The 17,930-nt window shown below is 47.4% G+C and overlaps 2 protein-coding genes across 3 annotated transcripts in view; one reads left to right on the forward strand and one right to left on the reverse strand.

The window, feature by feature from the left end:
- The window catches only part of VTC4 (Inositol monophosphatase family protein), a 91,050-nt gene that overhangs the window by 45,081 nt on the left and 28,039 nt on the right, over positions 1-17,930 (forward strand). The window lies entirely within an intron of this gene.
- LOC147421287 (uncharacterized) lies at positions 2,094-3,490 on the reverse strand. The gene has a single exon (XM_086505118.1). The coding sequence runs from the start codon at positions 2,951-2,953 to the stop codon at positions 2,207-2,209; it is 747 nt and encodes a 248-aa protein (XP_086361244.1). The 5' UTR covers positions 2,954-3,490; the 3' UTR covers positions 2,094-2,206.

The following is a 17,930-nucleotide window of genomic DNA, read 5'->3' on the forward strand; positions in this document are numbered from 1 at the left end:
CCGTGGATCAAGAGAACTCGGCATCGATCCTCAGTCTTGTAGCCGTTGACACAATTCATGTACGCCTTTGAGGTTTTGGACTCATCATTGGTTGACACATGGATTTACATATTGTCACTTGAAATGTCAATGGTTTGCATCACATTAGCATTAGTGGTCCCAGACAGAATTTACTTCGTAGAGATTTGCGTACTCATGTAGAGCGAGATGCGGATATACTCCTGTATAGATAGTATCGTAAATGTAGCAAGTAGTTGAAACTGGCCAGTAGGGTGGTAGACTTTGGCTTTCACCCGAAACTTTACTTGAACTTTAGGACACAAAGGAACTCCACGAATAAACTTGTGACTGTAATCAACACTTCAAGACATTTCACGAGTTGGTAGCTAGAGCACTACCAAGCAGATAGCAACACCCTATAGGTCCCGAAGACTGGCGCCCCTTTCGGTATTTCTTTATTCTTATTAAACTTGAAAAATACCGCATGGAGCCCTAGTACTAGGGATATGTGCATGTCTGTATGCTGAGGGTAGTACAACCATGCAAATGCATCAATCCAGCTAGCTCCATCCAGTGTCAATAGGAGGGTGTAAAATGTGGTACATGGGAGGGTCGTGAGCAAGGGCTCGTCTCTCCTCAACAGCTCGACACGCTCGGGTCTGGATCTCCTCAATCTGTCTGCGGTGGAGTCGTGGGGCCCGACATCTAGTAACATGTGGGCGTCGTCTGGCCCGACTCATCTCAGCCTGCTGGAGAGTCACTCCCCTCGGTGGATCTGGGAGTGGAGGCGGTGTGGTCCTCTGGAAAAAAATTGTAAACTGTGACTGTCTCCCTCCTCCTTGTGTCTGTGTAGGTGGCTGTAGCAGTGTATCTCCGTGCCTCTGTATCTCCAGCAGGTAGCGCCCCAACTGCCTCTTATCTCGGGAGTGCATGATCTTGCAGAGGGTAGGCTGGCTCTGAAAAGTAGCTGGTATCTGCCTCTAATATCATCATAAGCTCTGCATCTGCAAACAAAGTGCTCCTCACTCTCCACCTCCTCCGTGCACACTCGGCAGACTCCCTCCTCCTTGGGAATGTCATGAGCGCGCTCCATCTCTATCTCTAGCCTGTGTAATGATACTCTGAGCTGGCCAATCGCCACTCGTGGGTTGTGTGGTATGTAGATGTCCATATAGCGTGGTCGCTTTATTAACTCGTCCTCCAATGATCCGTGTAGCGTGACATCTTCCGCTGAAGGGGAGATGTGATCCAAGTTTGTCTAATATATAGTTGCTAGAGATCCTTTCGGAGCACTATGTTTCTCTCAGTACGTGAGAGATGAACCTCAGGTAATTTAGGGTCATACTGGAAAGATGGCAGGCTCTCAAGATCAAGGCCATGTGCTCCGAACCTTGCTCTAACCTGTGTGTACCAAGCTTTGTCATACCCAGATTGTGCTATCTACATGGCTAACTCAAATGCTTGCCGTGTGAGTTTGTCGGCGGGGAGCTCTCTCAGTCTCTGGATAAAGCAGCTTGTCTAAAAGAGTGCCTCCACTACCACGGAGGGGGAGGCAAGCTCTGCCCTGATGATGTCGTGTGGCTCTGTATGCTTGCCTCGAAACAAAGCGGGAGATCATATATACCTGTGTTCTCTCGATCCGCGTCCATTGGCTATCTGTCAATCCGGGTGCCCACACTGTTGTTGCATACATAAGGACTGGAGTGACTAATGTATCATATAGCCAGCCCTTCATGCGGGGCTTTTGAAAGTGTGCCTGATAACATCTCCGCTCTAACATGGCCAAAGGTGCATATCCTCGGGTGAGCTTGTCAGTGGCGGCCTGTGCCATAGAGAAGGGTCCTTTTCTGCTAGTGAAGGTGACTCCCAGATAGACATAGGAGGTAGCCACCTCAACTAGGCCTCCTACTGTTGTAAAAGTGGTTGCTCGCCAGACTGATCTGGAGGTGTGGTAGATCATGACCTTGGTTTTTGAGAGAGAGAGAGAGAGAGAGAGAGAGAGAGAGAGAGAGAGAGAGAGAGAGAGAGAGAGAGAGAGAGAGAGAGAGAGAGAGAGAGAGAGAGAGAGAGAGAGAGAGATTATCGTCCTTGGAGGTCATATATGACCTATGGGACCAAAAAGTCAGACCATACAAATGATTCTCTTGATAAGAGGGTAGTGAAGCGTGAGTAATCATGGATACAGTAAAACTTAGGGGAAAAACAGCTAGTAACTAAGGGGTGGTGTTTGCGACGGTAGAGGGCTTGGGAGAGAAAACTCTCGTATGATAGCCTTCCCCTCGCTATATACCGCCCGTTGTCCTTTTCCTCGTGCTGCATGCACTTTCTTGAGCTCTGCGCTTTTGTTTTTGAGTTGTGATGGGGTGAGTTCTTCTGCAATCCATAGCTTGGTGCCCTTGAGAAGGTGTGTTTGTTGTAAGAGCTTGAGTCGATCTTCTCTCTTCTCGAATTCGAGAATGGCTTGTCTTCCATCGACCATTTCTATCTTGTCAGGGTTGAGCTTGATCGGCTTGAGGGTTTCATTGAGGAAGTTGATGCGCTCCCAAAAGTCCTTGGCTGCTTTCCATGCTTGTGGTATTCCGCCGATGCGGACCTTGAGGGCATTTGCTTCTTGGCGCTTTCGTTCTTGGGGTTCCATTGCCACACATGTCTCTACTTGAGCGAGCACCGACGATGTAGCTTGGGTGATCTGTGTTGCTATTTCCATTACCTTATTGGTGGCAATATTGATCGTTGATTCAAACCGGGCCTCAAGCACGCTAAGGCGAGCTTTAAGGTTACGGTTGTCATCCATCACTCGATCAAGGGCCACTTCAAGTTGTCTTAGGTGATCGGCCTTATTCGGAGCCGCTATGACAGTTGCAAAGCTTAGCCGTGGCCGCACCGGGGTCTTTGAGAGACCCTCTTTGCTGGAGTCTTCTTCAATCGGGGTTGTCCTCCTCTTACGAGCCATTTTCTGAGAGCCCAAGCTTGCTTCAAAACTTCTACTTCTCTTCTCTAAAACTGCTATAGAGGTTTTGCTGGCACTCCAGCGCTGTGGGCTGAGGGATACACAAGCGTTTAGAGGGGGCGTCGTGGGCTGAGGGATACACAACCTGTGGGCATTGTGGGCTGAGGCACTATGGCCATCGAAAAGGTGAGCTAAGGTTTCAAGGGATTAAGGCCGCTTCCCCATAACGGATTAAGAAGGGCGCCATGATCAGCACAAGCACAGAAGAGCTTGCAGCCGCTCCTCAAGTTTTTACTCTCACTGTGACCATCGACTAGGGGGAGGGAGGGCGTGGCTTTCAACTAACGCCCCCCACAGGGCAGCCCTTGCCCAGGGGAGACAGCAGCAGGCAGAACACACACACACACACACACACACACACACACACACACACACACACACACACACACACACACACACACACACACACACACACACACACACACGCACGCACGCACGCGCGCGCACGTGCACACACACACGCACACACACGCACGTGCACGCGTGCACACACACACACACACACACAGAGAGAGAGAGAGAGAGAGAGAGAGAGAGAGAGAGAGAGAGAGAGAGAGAGAGAGAGAGAGAGAGAGAGAGAGAGAGAGAGAGAGAGGGGCATATTAATGATCCGGCATCACACGCGACACCGTTGTACAGACACTATGGCAGAGATCTTGTTGGCACCCTTCACACTTGCAGAGCTCCATGCTGCTATAGAGAGTCTTGATCCATCCTCCTGTCCAGGAGAGGATGGCCTCACTAGAGCTTTCTTTTTGACATATTGGGATGTATTGCATATACCACTGCTTCGCGGTTGTCAGGACATCTTTGCATCAGGATATATGCATCCGGATCTTTGTTCAGGTCTCATATCTCTTATTCCGAAGGGGGGTGACACCACTCAGCTCCGACAGTGGAGACCTATTACCCTACTCCCTTCGGTCTATAAGATATTAGCGTTAATGATCAGCCATCGCTTGCGGCCGTTCTTACAAGATATTATTCATACTTCTCAGATAGGCTTTGTCATGGATCGATGCATCCTTGATAATATCTTCACTTTTTATGAGGCAGTGGAGTGGGCCAGATCATCTTCTGAGCCTCTCGCTTTTTTCATCCTTGACTTCGAGAAAGCATACAATCGTGTTGAGTGGGACTTTCTTGAAGGAACTTTAGCTAGGATGGGTTTCCCTTCGAGATGGATCTCAGTCATTTCCGCTCTCTTCAGGACTGCCAGCATTGCTATTACTATTGGTGGTCGTGTCAGTCGCAGTTTTGAGCTTTCTCGATCTGTCCGTCAGGGATGTCCCCTAGCAGCATATCTGTATCTGTTTGTAGGAGAGACTATGTCCGACTTTCTTCGTGCTCAGAGTCATGCATTTTGTGGCTTGACCATGCCAGTACCTACAGCTTCAGACCTTATCGATTAGGAATTTGCTGATGATACTATGCTCATGTTACGCTATTTGCTAGCTGCTCTTGATGCCATGTGGGAGGCCCTAGAGGTTTTTTGCATTGCCAGTGGTGCACGCATTAACTGGCATAAATCCTATGGATTACTGGTTGGCAGTGATGACATACCTACTTGGGGGGTAGCTGATGGTTTCACATGGCTGCGATCGGGTCAAACATGCAGATATCTGGGCTTTCAGGTTGGATTAGATGCTACCTCACAGCAGCAGTTTGCACCTGTACTACAGTCTATTCGCAAGAAGCTATGCCATTGGTCTTCACGTCATCTGTCATTGGCTGGCCGTGCATTGGTCGCCAACCAGGTCATTTTGGCTACAGTATGGTATACGGCTTCTTGTTGGATGTTACATTCTGGTGTGATAGCTCCGCTCCGCCGCCTAGTGCGGAACTTTTTATAGAGTGGCACAGATGGGACTACTGATACCCGTGCTCGAGTTCACTGGTCCATGATTATTCGTCCTAGGTCAGAGGGAGGCATTGGCATTATTGATCCAGAGTTACAGAGCCGCGCCCTTCTTACCAAGCTTATTGTTCGGGGTCTTTTTTCCGGACAAGAACCTTGGAAGATGCTTCTTCAGGCCGCTCTTTGCGCAGTGACTCCACGACTCGGCACTCTCTTATTAGTTCGTTTAGACACCATGCTGTTCACATTTGATACTGACCAGTCTGAGGGGATTCATGCTAGATTGACATATGATGCCACCTCTCCGCACCCTGTCCTTCCCGAAGCTCGATGGGAGGCCATCAGAGTAGTTGGCTCCCGCGGGAAGCGTCGTTGTGTTGACCCCCGTTTCGCTTCTGCTGATGCTGCACTTTGGAGGCTTTGGGTGTGGGAGGGTCGTGCCCTTTCGCAACTTTATTGGGATCCAGGAGAGTGGCATTGGCCTCACTCTGACCCCACCTGTGCACCTGTATCCTTCTTTGAGTACACTGTCAAGATTGGACGGTTAGCATTGAAGAGACAATAGCCAGAGCAGACCACTCGTATGTGTTTCTGGTTACATTCAGGCCTCTCTCATGCCTATCTGCAGCAGTTTTGGTCCGCCATCTGGGATTTACATGTGGCTCGTCGTATTGCTTTTTTCATGTGGATGATTGCACATGCGGGACTTCCAGTTGGGACTTGGCTAGCTCCTATGGGTCATGATCCGTTATGTACTCGCTGTCCTTGGCGACTCCTTGAGTCACCTGCACACTGTCTTTGGTCATGCTCAACTTCCCATGTAGTGTGGCTTGCAGTTTTCTTTCTACTTAGCAGAGCAGGTGCTCAGCATGGATTTCTTACTTGGGGATCTGTCTCATGGTTGATGCTGATGCCCGGCCCCCATCTTTTTTACGAGGGCTCAAACACAGATCCAGCCTTTATGCTTACCTCGGCTGGTTATCGGCGAGGGACTTTGGCTATGCTACCATAGATTGCTTGGCAGGGGGATTCTCAGACACGTGATGAGGTTTTTTCAGTCATCACAAGTATTACACTATTGCATGTTTGGAGAGCTCATTGTCTCCACATTCTAAGTGCGGCTCCACAGCTCCTTTAGGATACCCTCACCACCATTTGGCTGGACATCATTCACACCCTGATTTGGCAATGGGATTCTTCCTCAGGTGCATCTCGAGCAGTCGAGGCTCGCCGATTTGCCTTCCTTCGGCGTTAGGCACGATCCCCACTCTTCTTCACACTTACAGGTGGCCAGATTACGTGGCATTATGCCCCTCCTCAGTGGTTTCTCCTCCACTCGTGACACCGACCACCATGAGATTGTTTTAGTCGAGCTGTCACTATAGTGGCTCTCCTCCTTACATTCAGCTTGTACACCCCACGTGATAGGCTATTTTGGCATCCGCTGGGGATTATATTGTACTCAGTAATATACAGCCCTGACTTTTTCCAAAAAAGAAAAAGAGAGAGAGAGAGAGAGAGAGAGAGAGAGAGAGAGAGAGAGAGAGAGAGAGAGAGAGAGAGAGAGAGAGAGAGAGAGAGAGAGATAGATGATAAATTAACGTCTTCAAAAGGCCAAAATGACCTACGAGGCCAATCTGTTACATACTGGTGAATCTGATACCATGTCTTGAGTACAAAAAAGAGATACTAAATTGAATCTAGAAGTGTTACTCTTGGAACTGTGTGGGGTATGTGTGATCACTAATACAACGGGTGCCTAATACAAGAGAGAGATCAAATGGGTGATGAATCCATCCTCATTTGTACTCTGGATGTCGAGATAGTATGGCTCGAATCCATCCTCTTCTGTACTCTCGATGTCGGGATAGTATGGCTCGAATCCTCTATTGTAGTCTCCGTCTATGCTGTGAAGCTCCTCTCCTCAATTGTGGGTGTCTCGATCTGAGAGAGAAAATGAAATGAAATGAAATGAAATAGGCCAAAATGACCTATGAGACCAGAGCGTTACAATGTGATGGATCTGATACAAAGTTAGAGCAACAAAATGATAAAATAAAAATACTATGGAATCCTAAACTGGTAGGTGTGAACTAAGCAGCTAGCTGGGATAGCTAAATTACAAGTCATAAGAGATCCAATATCGGTCGCTGGCAGATCTCATCAATCTCCTCCATGGTCAGCATATGACCGGGCGTCGTGCATGTCGGGCCAAAGTGATCCGAATCCTTTGATGTAGCCTCTGTCGATGTTGTGTAGTCCTCCGCATTCGTGGGCGTCTGGATCTCCCTAGCTCCTCCAGGTGTCCAATGTCTGCTCTAAAGAAGTCTGTGATGTGTCTTTGAGACTGGCAGCCACTGGCTGGCCTCTCCTCTTATCGGACTCTCTGTGTGTCTGTGCAGCTTGAGCAGAAACAAACCCAAGCATCTCTGATCCTCGTACCTCATGACTTTGGAGAGTGGTCCAAAAGCAGTGGAAGCGGCCTCGTATCTCGTAGCAGAAAGGGCAGTGGCATGTGTAGTGCAACTCTGTCTCAGGCTCCACACAGGGGGCATGTCCTGGCCTCTGCTGGTACTCCGTTGAATCTCCCAGTCTCGATCTGCAGCTACTGTGAAGATGTGCGTATCTGGGCCAATAGCACACCGTATCCCATGAGACAAGTGGGTGTCCATGTATCTGGGCCTTGTCACAAAACCGTCCGCAGTAAGCTGGAGAAGATGCTCTCTGTAGAAAGCCATCTTCGTGCCCAGCTCCTGTGCTGGCTGTATCCATGTCCTCCTGCTGTCTAGCTGAGTCAAGTCCTGGCGGATGAGCCTGGTGATCTCGGATAGTGTAAAAGTCAGAGAGGGTGCATCCAATGAGTATAGGAAGGGTGTCAATCTATCTATTCTGAACCCATGCGCTTGGAACCATGATGTCATCTCCCCATACCAACATGATGTATCTCCTTGCATGGCTAACTGTCGAGAGGACTCAAGTGCAAGGCGGGCGTATCTGTCTCTGGGAAGTTCCCACATGCGGTGTATGAAGGACACAGATTTGGTGAGCCCCTCAACCACTAGTGGGGGGGCAACTAGCTTTGCTCGGATAATGGCACGTGGTACTGAAGCCTTAACTCTAATGAGCCGCGAGATCATAGAGACCAGAGGCTTCTCCATGTCCCCCCATCCAGCAATGCGATCTGTCCTCCTGTGATGATCCAATGAAGGCCCCCATATCTCAGCTCCATAGAGCAATGCAGAAGCCACCAAGGTGTCAAAGAGCCGTATCTTTGTCCGAGGCTCCTGAAACTGAACTTGTGAACACATCCTCTCCAATCTACCCAATGCCGAAATAGTCTCTTCTGCTCTCCTCAATGAAAATGCTGGTCCATTAAAAACCACTCCAAGGTAAGTGTAAGCATCTGTATATTCCACTGTCTCCTGGCCGTATGTGAATGCGAGCGCTGACCTCCTGATACACTGTGGGGTGGTATTAAATACCATGACCTTGGTTTTACCAAGGTTGTCAGACAAACCACTTTCATGGGCAAACCTATGCAAAGCATCCAAGTGACGCTGCATCCCCTCCGGAGAGTCGGAGATCAACACAATATCATCAGCATATAACAATAGCGGAATCCATGTCCCTGCCAACAGTGCACCTCTATCACCATCTCTCTCAATGTACCTCATCCACATACATACCATATATATATATATATATATATATATATATATATATATATATATATATATATATATATATATATATATATATATATATATATATATATATATATATATATAGAGAGAGAGAGAGAGAGAGAGAGAGAGAGAGAGAGAGAGAGAGAGAGAGAAATGAAATGTTATATTAACGTCTTCAAAAGGCCAAACTGACCTATGAGACCAGAAAGTTACAATGTGGTGGATTTGATACAAAGTCAGAGTAACAAGATGACAAAAATGAAATGACAGAATGACAAAATAAAATACTATGGAATCCTAAACTGCTAGGTGTGAACTAAGCAGCTAGCTGGGATAGCTAGATCACAAGAGATCTAGCATCGATCGTTGGTGGATCTCATCAATCTCCTCCATGGTCAGTAGTCTGACCGGGCGTCGTGCATGTCTGGCCAGAGTGATCCGAATCCTCTGATGCAGCCTCCGTTGATGCTGTGTAGTCCTCCGCAGTCGTGGACGTCTAGATCTCCCCAGCTCAGTTGCTCGGTCGATCAGTGTGCCTCTGGTGTGAGGCGACGAGCTCTGCTGTGGTAGTAACTCCTCTGAATGTCCACTGGCAGCTCTAAAGAAGTTTGTGATCTGTCTCTGAGACTGGCTAGCCTCTCCTCTCATCAGGCTCTCTCTGTGTGTGTGCAGCTCGAGCAAAAACAAACCCAAGCATCTTTGATCCTCGTACTGCATGACTCTGGAGAATGGTCCAAAGCCCTCTCTGAACAAGCAATGGAAGCGGCCTCGTATCTCGTATTAGACGGGGCAGTGGCATGTGTAGTGCAACTCTGTCTCAGGCTTGATGTCACACAGGGGGCATGTCTTGGCCTCTACTAGTACTCCGCTGTATCTCCGAGTCTCGATCCGCAGCCGGTGTGAAGATGTGCGTATCTGGCCAATAGCACATCGTATCCCATGAGACAAGTGGGTGTCCATGTATCTGGGCCTTGTCACAAAACCATCCACCGTAAGCTGGAGGAGATGCTCTCTGTAGAAAGCCATCTTCGTGCCCTTCTCCTGTGCTGGATGTATCCATGTCCTCCTGGTGTCTAGCTGAGTCAAGTCCTGGCGGATGAGCCTGGTGATCTCGAACTGTGTAAGAGTCAGAGAGGGTGCATCCAGTGAGTACTGGAAGCGAGGCAATCTGTCTATGCTGAACCCATGCGCCTGAAACCATGATGTCATCTCCTCATACCAGCATGCTGTATCTCCCTGCATGGCTAACTGTCGAGAGGACTCAAGTGCAAGGCGGGCATATCTGTCTCTGGGAATTTCCCACATGCTGTGTATGAAGGAGACAGATCTGGTGAGTGCCTCAACCACTAGTGGGGGGGCAGCTAGCTCTGCTCGGACAATAGCACGTGGTACTGAAGCCTTGGCTCTAATGAGCCGCGAGATCAGAGAAACTAGAGGCTTCTCCATGTCCCCCCATCCATCACCTCGGCCTGTCCTCCTGTGATGATGCAATGAAGGTCCCCAAATCTCAGCTCCTAAAAACCACTTCGAGGTAAGTGTAAGCATTTGTATACTCCACTGTCTCCTGGCCGTTTGTGAATGCTGGCGCTGACCTCCTGATCCACTGTGGGGTGGTATTAAATACCATGACCTTGGTTTTACCAAGGTTGACGGACAAACCACTTTCCTAAGCAAACCTATGCAAAGCATCCAAGTGACGTTGCATCCCCTCCGGAGAGTCGGAGATCAACACAATATCATCAGCATATAACAATAGTGGAATCCATGTCCCTGCCAACTGTGCACCTCTATCACCATCTCTCTCAATGTAGTCAGAAATCTCATCCACATACATACCAAATAGAGTAGGAGAAAGCGGGCAGCCCTGCTTCACCCCAATAGTGGAGTGAATCGGTGTGGATAGACCCTCTGAGGTGCGTACATGCCCCACTACTAACCTGTATAATGCCATGACCCCCCAAATGAGCTCTGTGGGTACTCCCATCTGTTGTAATCTGCGCATCAATCTAGCTCTGGGCACTGTGTCAAATGCTTTGCGGAAATCCACAAAGCTACAATAGATCCGTCTCCCACGTGATCTGCCCTCCTCAATGATGGCTATGAGTGTCAAGATATGGTCAAGAGTAGAAAAACCCCTCCTGAACCCTGCCTGCCCGGCTGCGCGTATCCGCTTCCTCTCTGCCCATCTACTCAGCTGCTACTCAAGAATAGATGCGTACAACCGTGCCAATGTGTGTCAATCATGATAGTGCGATAATTCCTAGGCTCCAAATAGAGAGAGAGAGAGAGAGAGAGAGAGAGAGAGAGAGAGAGAGAGAGAGAGAGAGAGAGAGAGAGAGAGAGAGGACTTGTTGTACACGCTTCACCCAAGCTCTTCATTATAGTTCACGCACGTCCAGCTGGTCTTGGACGCGCCTTTGCCTCCTGAGGTTTTCACGTACGGTCTTTTATTTGCCATTTCAGTAATTACCTTAATAATGTTGCCGTAAACTGTTGCCGTGCGTTCAGCCACCACTGTTCTTTAGTTCCGTAGCCTTAAATTGGTTGCACACTGACTGCTGTTGCCCTAGCGACGCCGGCCCAACCCTACTGTAATGTGCAACGGAAGTGATTTATGGTGATAACTTAGGATGAGTGTTTAGTGCGTACTCAAGGTTCCTTTTATTCATGAGAGATGTGCAGTAAAGTAGAGAGAGGAGAGATACTGAGTGAAGGTTATGTGAGTGGAAGAGAGAGAAAGAAGACTTAACACCGGATGGGGTTCCAAATCCCTCTCCAAGGACCCCCCTCTCTATTGCTAGAGAGGTATTTGCTTTAGATTGCACAAATGCTGATACAATGAATCTAGATGCTGAGATGCTGATGGGATCTTGCGGTAGGTGCTTGGATCTGTGAGGCTAAGGGCTGAAAACAGAAAGCACTAGTGGCGAGGATTTGGAATCTACAATTTATTAGCGATGGTAATGATGAAGGCATGCGCTAGGGCTGATCTGCTCTTGCCATGAAGATCTGCTAGCGCTGAGGGAGTCTAATGAAAGACGCTGAAGGCTGAAGATAGTGCTGCAAAACGCCATGTGCTTGTAGATTTAAAAACGCTAGGGAATGCTTGAGGGTGTGCCCACGACTTCATAAATTAAAGCTATATGTCAATTATTAATAAGTTAAAAGACATATATATAAGAGGTGCTTCCTATGCATATACTACCTAGGCTTGATACTAATGCTTTTGTATGGGAACACTCCCCAATCCTACACCTAGAAGACAGTGGCTATGCTCATGTGCAATCAGAGGGTATGTAACTACTCTAAAGTGCTTGGACATGCAGGTCTTGCGTACAGGCTCATAAGGGTGCTAGAACATTTCCTAGGCTGTCCTAAAGCCTAGGAAATAGTAGTAGATGTGATGTGACATCCCCCCTTTTTATGGTGAGGTATTGGTACCGAGCTGCATGGCTTCCTTGTATTCTACCAACAACTCTGGGTAATCTGTGAAGAAATCTTCGGCAAACCACAATGCCTCGTGGATTCTTCGATCCTTGAACTTCAAAAAATATTGCCATGCTTGCTTCTTTGAGCCGTGGCGAAAACAGTGCAGTAAGATCTGCTCTGGCTCCATGGCTTCAGCTTCGTCTATGATCTTGGGTTTGTCCTCTTTAGGAATCTCCTTTGGGAAATCTCCTTGAAACAACTTCAACCAAGAAACATGGAAAATGTTGTGCATTGACCATGAGTTAGGCAACCACAATTTCATAGTAACATCATTTATCTTTTTAGTGATGTAAAATGGACCATACATCCTAAAAGCATCTTTGGACAATTCGACTCTGGCTCCATGGCTTCAGCTTCGTCTATGATCTTGGGTTTGTCCTCTTTAGGAATCTCCTTTGGGAAATCTCCTTGAAACAACTTCAACCAAGAAACATGGAAAATGTTGTGCATTGACCATGAGTTAGGCAACCGCAATTCCATAGTAACATCATTTATCTTTTAGTGATGTAAAATGGACCATACATCCTAAAAGCATCTTTGGACAATTCGTTCCTGTAAGGTGCAGCGGAAGTGAATGTTGAACTTTGCTCAAGATGAGTGCTCCGAATTGTGCTCAAGGTTCCTTTTTACTTACGGAAGGGAGAGCCTTCCGTTCCTTTAGTGAGAGAGTGCAAATGATGACAAACAAAGTGGATAAACATTGTGAATGAAGATGCTGAGACTGAGAGATAGAGAGAGAAGAATACGACACCAGACAAGTTGTCAAACCCTCCTCCAAGGGCCCCTCTCTCGATGGCGAGAGAGGTCTATGCTATTGATTGCACAAATCTAGTACAAGATGCTGATGAAAGTTCGTGAGGCTATGATGCACTGTGTATCTAGGTTGGAGACGACGGCGACGACGACGACGATGTATGGCTGAAAATGCTATCTGCTGAAAACGTTGGATCTGCTGCTGTCTATGCTGCTGAAAACGCTGAAGTTGCTGCTGATTATGCTACTGAAAAAACACTGAATTCAGGCTGTCCAAAACACCAGGGGGCAGGCTGCAAAAATGCTGGTTTGCTGGCTTTGGAAACGCTGATTTGCTTGCGTGAAAAACGCTGACTTGCTTGCTTGAAAAACGCTGGTCAATGGCTGATTTGCGATGAAAGTGGCTGCTGAAAACCCTGGTTTATCTGATGGGGAAAATGCCAGGCTTCAGGAGTTCTTGCTTGAGAAGCTGCTAGGGGTGCCTACTGCATGTAACTGCCTGTGCACTTCCTTCTTCTTCTACCAGAATCCACTAGCGCTAGGTTTTTTTTAATACTAGCTGAGTCAAATTGCCCTACCCAATTCCCAACAAAAGTCACTTAAAAATAATAAGTGAAAAATGGCTAAAATAGGGAAAATAGATTTTTTGCACTATAAAATGCTCTTGATGGAATGTGATGGTAATGCCGATGATCATGCTGTGTGCAACCAGAGGATATGCATCTACTCTAAGTGCCTGGGCATGTACGGTTTGCGAACAGACTCACAAAAGTGCCAGAACACTTCCTAAGCTAGGCTAACTGAACCCTTGTCATGAAGTAGCTTGTCCACATGCACATAGGGTTAGATGTGCACATGACAGTTCCTACTTTTGCTAAGACGTTGCTTCATGATTCTAAGATACACCCAATCCCCTTCCTTGATAGTAACATCCTAACAATGCTTGCTAGCTTGCCATGAATAAGATTCATGAGTCTTAGCCGAAGCTTAGTAATCTCGTCCAAGGACTTGCTCTCAGCATTGGCATTAGGCAACTGACTGACTAATCTAGCCGATAAAGAGTGGAACGGACGGCCAAATGCTACCTCATACGGAGTTCTACGAATGGCACTAGAATAGAATTCATTCATATTTGCTTGTAGTAACGGTAGGTAATGCTCCCAATGAGACTATTGATCGACTTCAAGACACTGAAGGCTAATTGATTGTAAATATGAATTTGACCATCAGTCTGTGGATGAAATGCAGATGATAATTTTAAAATTTTTAAAGAGTGTTGTAATGTGCAGCGGAAGTGATTTATGGTGAATACTCAGGATGAGTGCTTAGTGCATATGCAAGCTTACTTTTACTTCATGAGAGTGTTTCTTTTACTTCATGAGAGATGTGCAGAGACTACAGAGAGAAGAGACCTCAGATAATGTGAGTGAAGATTGAGAGAGAGAGAGAGAGAGAGAAAAGACTAACACCAGATGGAGTCCCAAACCCCCCTCCACGGGCCCCCCTCTCTATCGCTAGAGAGGTATTTGCTTTAGATTGCACAAATGCTGATACAATGATCCTAGATTATCAGGTGTTGGTGGGATCTTGTTGTAGGTGCTTGGAGCTGCAAGGTTAAGGGCTGAAAAAGCATAACGCTAGAGATGCTAAATGGGATTTTAATTGCGACGAGGCTATAGGCTGATCTGTTATTGCCGATGTTGGCGATGGGCTGAAAACTGAGAAACGCTGGCTGATCTGAGGGCTGAATCTGAAAACGCTTGCTAATTTGCTGTCTTGGGCTGAAAATTGAGCACACTAGTACTGATAGCGGGATCTGTGACGGTGCGGAGAGGTTATGGCTGTCACAAACCGCTGACGTGTCAAGTCAGTGAAGAACAGAGCCAACCTTCAGATCACAGCCGAGGGGCCTAAACCCTAAGAAGAACAAGCAACAACAGAAGAAGAAGTCCTACCATGGGACCCCGTCCGATGGGGCCCAAGTGACATAAAGGCATATAAATAAAGCAAGACCCACACACACACACACAAGGATTTGCGTGGATCTGATAACGTGGCGATTGTATAGAAAATCCGGATTTTGCACTGACACGATGACGTGGTAGACTGTACGGATTTCCGCGTTTTGCGTTGATTGCTAACGTGGCAGTTGTATAGATTTCCGTGATTTACGCTGGCAGCTTTTGAGCACCTGCTTTTGGACTAGTTGCTTTTGAGTTTGAAGCTTTTCATGTAAACTGCTTTTGGGCCTAGGGCCTTTAAATATGAGGCCATGAGCTCTTTCTTGGGCATGCTTTTGGACGAAGGTGCAGAGGATGGAGTACCGGCTTGTAGTTTGAGATGCAATATAAAGAAATACCGAAAGGGGCGCCAAGGTGCCAATACTCTCTATGGTGGAATTCCGCCACTTTGTGTCGCGTGTCGTCGCTCTCTTTCAGTTCAGTTGTTATTGAAGTGCTAAACGTCTGTTCAGTCTGTTCTTTTCTACTTGCACCTGGTGCCCGTCTTGTGACAGTGGTATCAGAGCATCAAGCGTGTGCTTTTCTCAAAGCATACCGGTCCTACCAAAGAGCAGACAGAGAAAGATGGCACTTCCAAAGTCTATTGGAATCTTATTTGGAGTATCTTCGGGTCTTGACCCCGGATTTACTAGTCACTCTCACCCTTACTTCATTGCACATTAGGCGCGCTCCCGTCTTCACCGCTCATGTCTTATAGGCATAATCACCCGGAACGGGAATGGGGAACAGGAACGGGAGGGTCTGGAACGGGACGGGAGCGGGAAGGGGAAGGGGGGGCCAGAACGGGAATAGGGTTGGAACGGTCGACTACAGTAAGTCTTGAATTACCTCCATTCAGCTTAATCCCAAATGAACTTCTAAACAGCCCCAAAACTGCCCCCAAATGTGCCCCCAAACCTGCCCTCAAATTGACCCAAATATGTCCCCAAAACAACCCCAAAATGCCTACTTTTGCACGCTCCGCTGTTCCATCTCACGTTCTGCCCTGTTTCGGAACACCGTTCCGGTTATACCCCGTTCCGGAACGGCGTTCCGTTCCCGACTCCGAATACGGGAACGAGACTCGTCCGGAACGCCATTCGGAACGTTTGGGCTGTGTTCCCCCCATTCCCTGTTACACTACTTATAGGGCATAAGCCATAAAGATCACTTGCAAGAGAAGGATCCAAGATTTGTTTCGAGCTGCTGTTTTCCTCAGATGCAGTGTCATGCAGCGGTGAAAGTCTATATAGCTACCAAGCTGCTCACTCCAAGGACTTGGCAAGCTTTCAAGAAAATTATTGCCCGAAGTTATATGGTTTTTGACATCTTCCTTCGGAGTGCACCTTCTGGCAGAGTGGGGTATCGTGAAATGCTTGCCATGTGAAATTTCTCGACATCTCTCAGTAGATGTCTCTTCTCGAGCTAATAACCTTGGAGGTCCGATGTGATTGATATGTCTTCGGACGACCATCGCCGCCAAAGGAACACTGTCTGTCCAAGAGCTGACGAACCATGTTGTGGTCGGCTACGACCTTATGGAAGGAACCTAACCCTAATTTTTGGTGCAGGTTCCAGGATGGAGAGTCAATCGACTTTTCGAGCTCGACTGATGTCGAGATTTCTTTTTAAGTTTGAGTTCTGTTTGGAGCTTGTTTAATGATCCTGTTTGAAATGGATGGTTTTTAAAAAAAACCTGTTTTGGTGCCGATTCTTGTTTTAATATTGGTTTCATTGATTGGTGATTTTACTTCCGGGTGGAGTAGTAAGAAATGTTGTTTTGGTATTGTTAGAACCTGGGAACGACGCATATGTGATGTCTAGGGAGCGTTTCGTTGTATGCTAGAAAACCTCCGAACGACGCAGACGGGATGTCTGGGGAGCGTTTGGTTGTATGCTTGAAAAATATTGTTGTTGTTACTCCCAACCCGGACTTGAATGGTTATGCAGGAGGAGTGTTAAGAAGTCTGAGTAGTAGTTACTCTCAGCACCTCCAAACGACGCAGGCTGCGGTCAAGGGGGCGTTTGGTTGCTTAAATGGGCGCTTTCCAACCACTGTATCCCTAGAATCGATCGAAATACCTGTTGGTGTGGGGATATCCGTGTCCCACAAAATACAAAAACGGTTTGTGTTTGCGTCCAGCTTAGGAGGGCAAATGACTTTGCCTAACTGAGTAGCCAACAAAGGAAGAAAATGACGCCAAGTGCGAGGAAAGTCGACCACCTCAACCCAGACGAGACACTTGTGACGAATGAGACTCTGATAGTCCTTGGTAAGAGCCCAGGGCAGCACATGAGTCATCTGCGTATTGAAAAAAAGAGGAGACATTTCAAGAAGAGCATCCCGAGCATCCATGTCAGCCAGCAAGACTTAGTAGAACCCTCGCGCGCCAAAGTAAACCCCTCAAACTGCTTGCCGTTTGAGTAGGAAATCAACCCATTGGCTACATCCTAAGCCGTAGGCATTCTACCCGGGAAAAAAAGAATCACAGCGTTAAGTGCATATTGAGCAACAGGATCCATGAGCTCTTGTATAGGGATGCGCACTTCCATAACAGGAGCGGATCCTTCCCAGGCTTGACGTGCATCCTCAAAGTCCTCAGAACATTCTTTGATAAGACTCCAAGCATCCATCTCCGAAGTTTCCATGGCTTTCCGACGCTTATATACACACTGATCAATCGAATCCATGTGAAGCTCTCACACACACTCTCTTCTGAAATCGAACTTGTAAACACATCCTCTCCAATCTACCCAATGCCGAAATACTCTCTTCTGCTCTCCTCAATGAAAATGCTGGTCCATTAAAAACCACTCCAAGGTAAGTGTAAGCATCTGTATATTCCACTGTCTCTTGGCCGTATGTGAATGCGGGCGCTGACCTCATGATCCACTGTGGGGTGGTATTAAATACCATGACCTTGGTTTTACCAAGGTTGTCAGACAAACCACTTTCATGGGCAAACCTATGCAAAGCATCCAAGTGACGCTGCATCCCCTCCGGAGAGTCGGAGATCAACACAATATCATCAGCATATAACAATAGCGGAATCCATGTCCCTGCCAACGGTGCACCTCTATCACCATCTCTCTCAATGTACCTCATCCACATACATACCATATATATATATATA

This window comes from Adiantum capillus-veneris, chromosome 28, assembly GCF_014529385.1.
Source record: "Adiantum capillus-veneris isolate H3 chromosome 28, ASM1452938v2, whole genome shotgun sequence".
NCBI lineage: Eukaryota > Viridiplantae > Streptophyta > Polypodiopsida > Polypodiales > Pteridaceae > Adiantum > Adiantum capillus-veneris.

Coding starts and splice junctions, on each gene's coding strand:
- LOC147421287 (XM_086505118.1), bottom strand. CDS start 2,953: ATGGCTCGTAAGAGGAGGACAACCCCGATTGAAGAAGACTCCAGCAAA.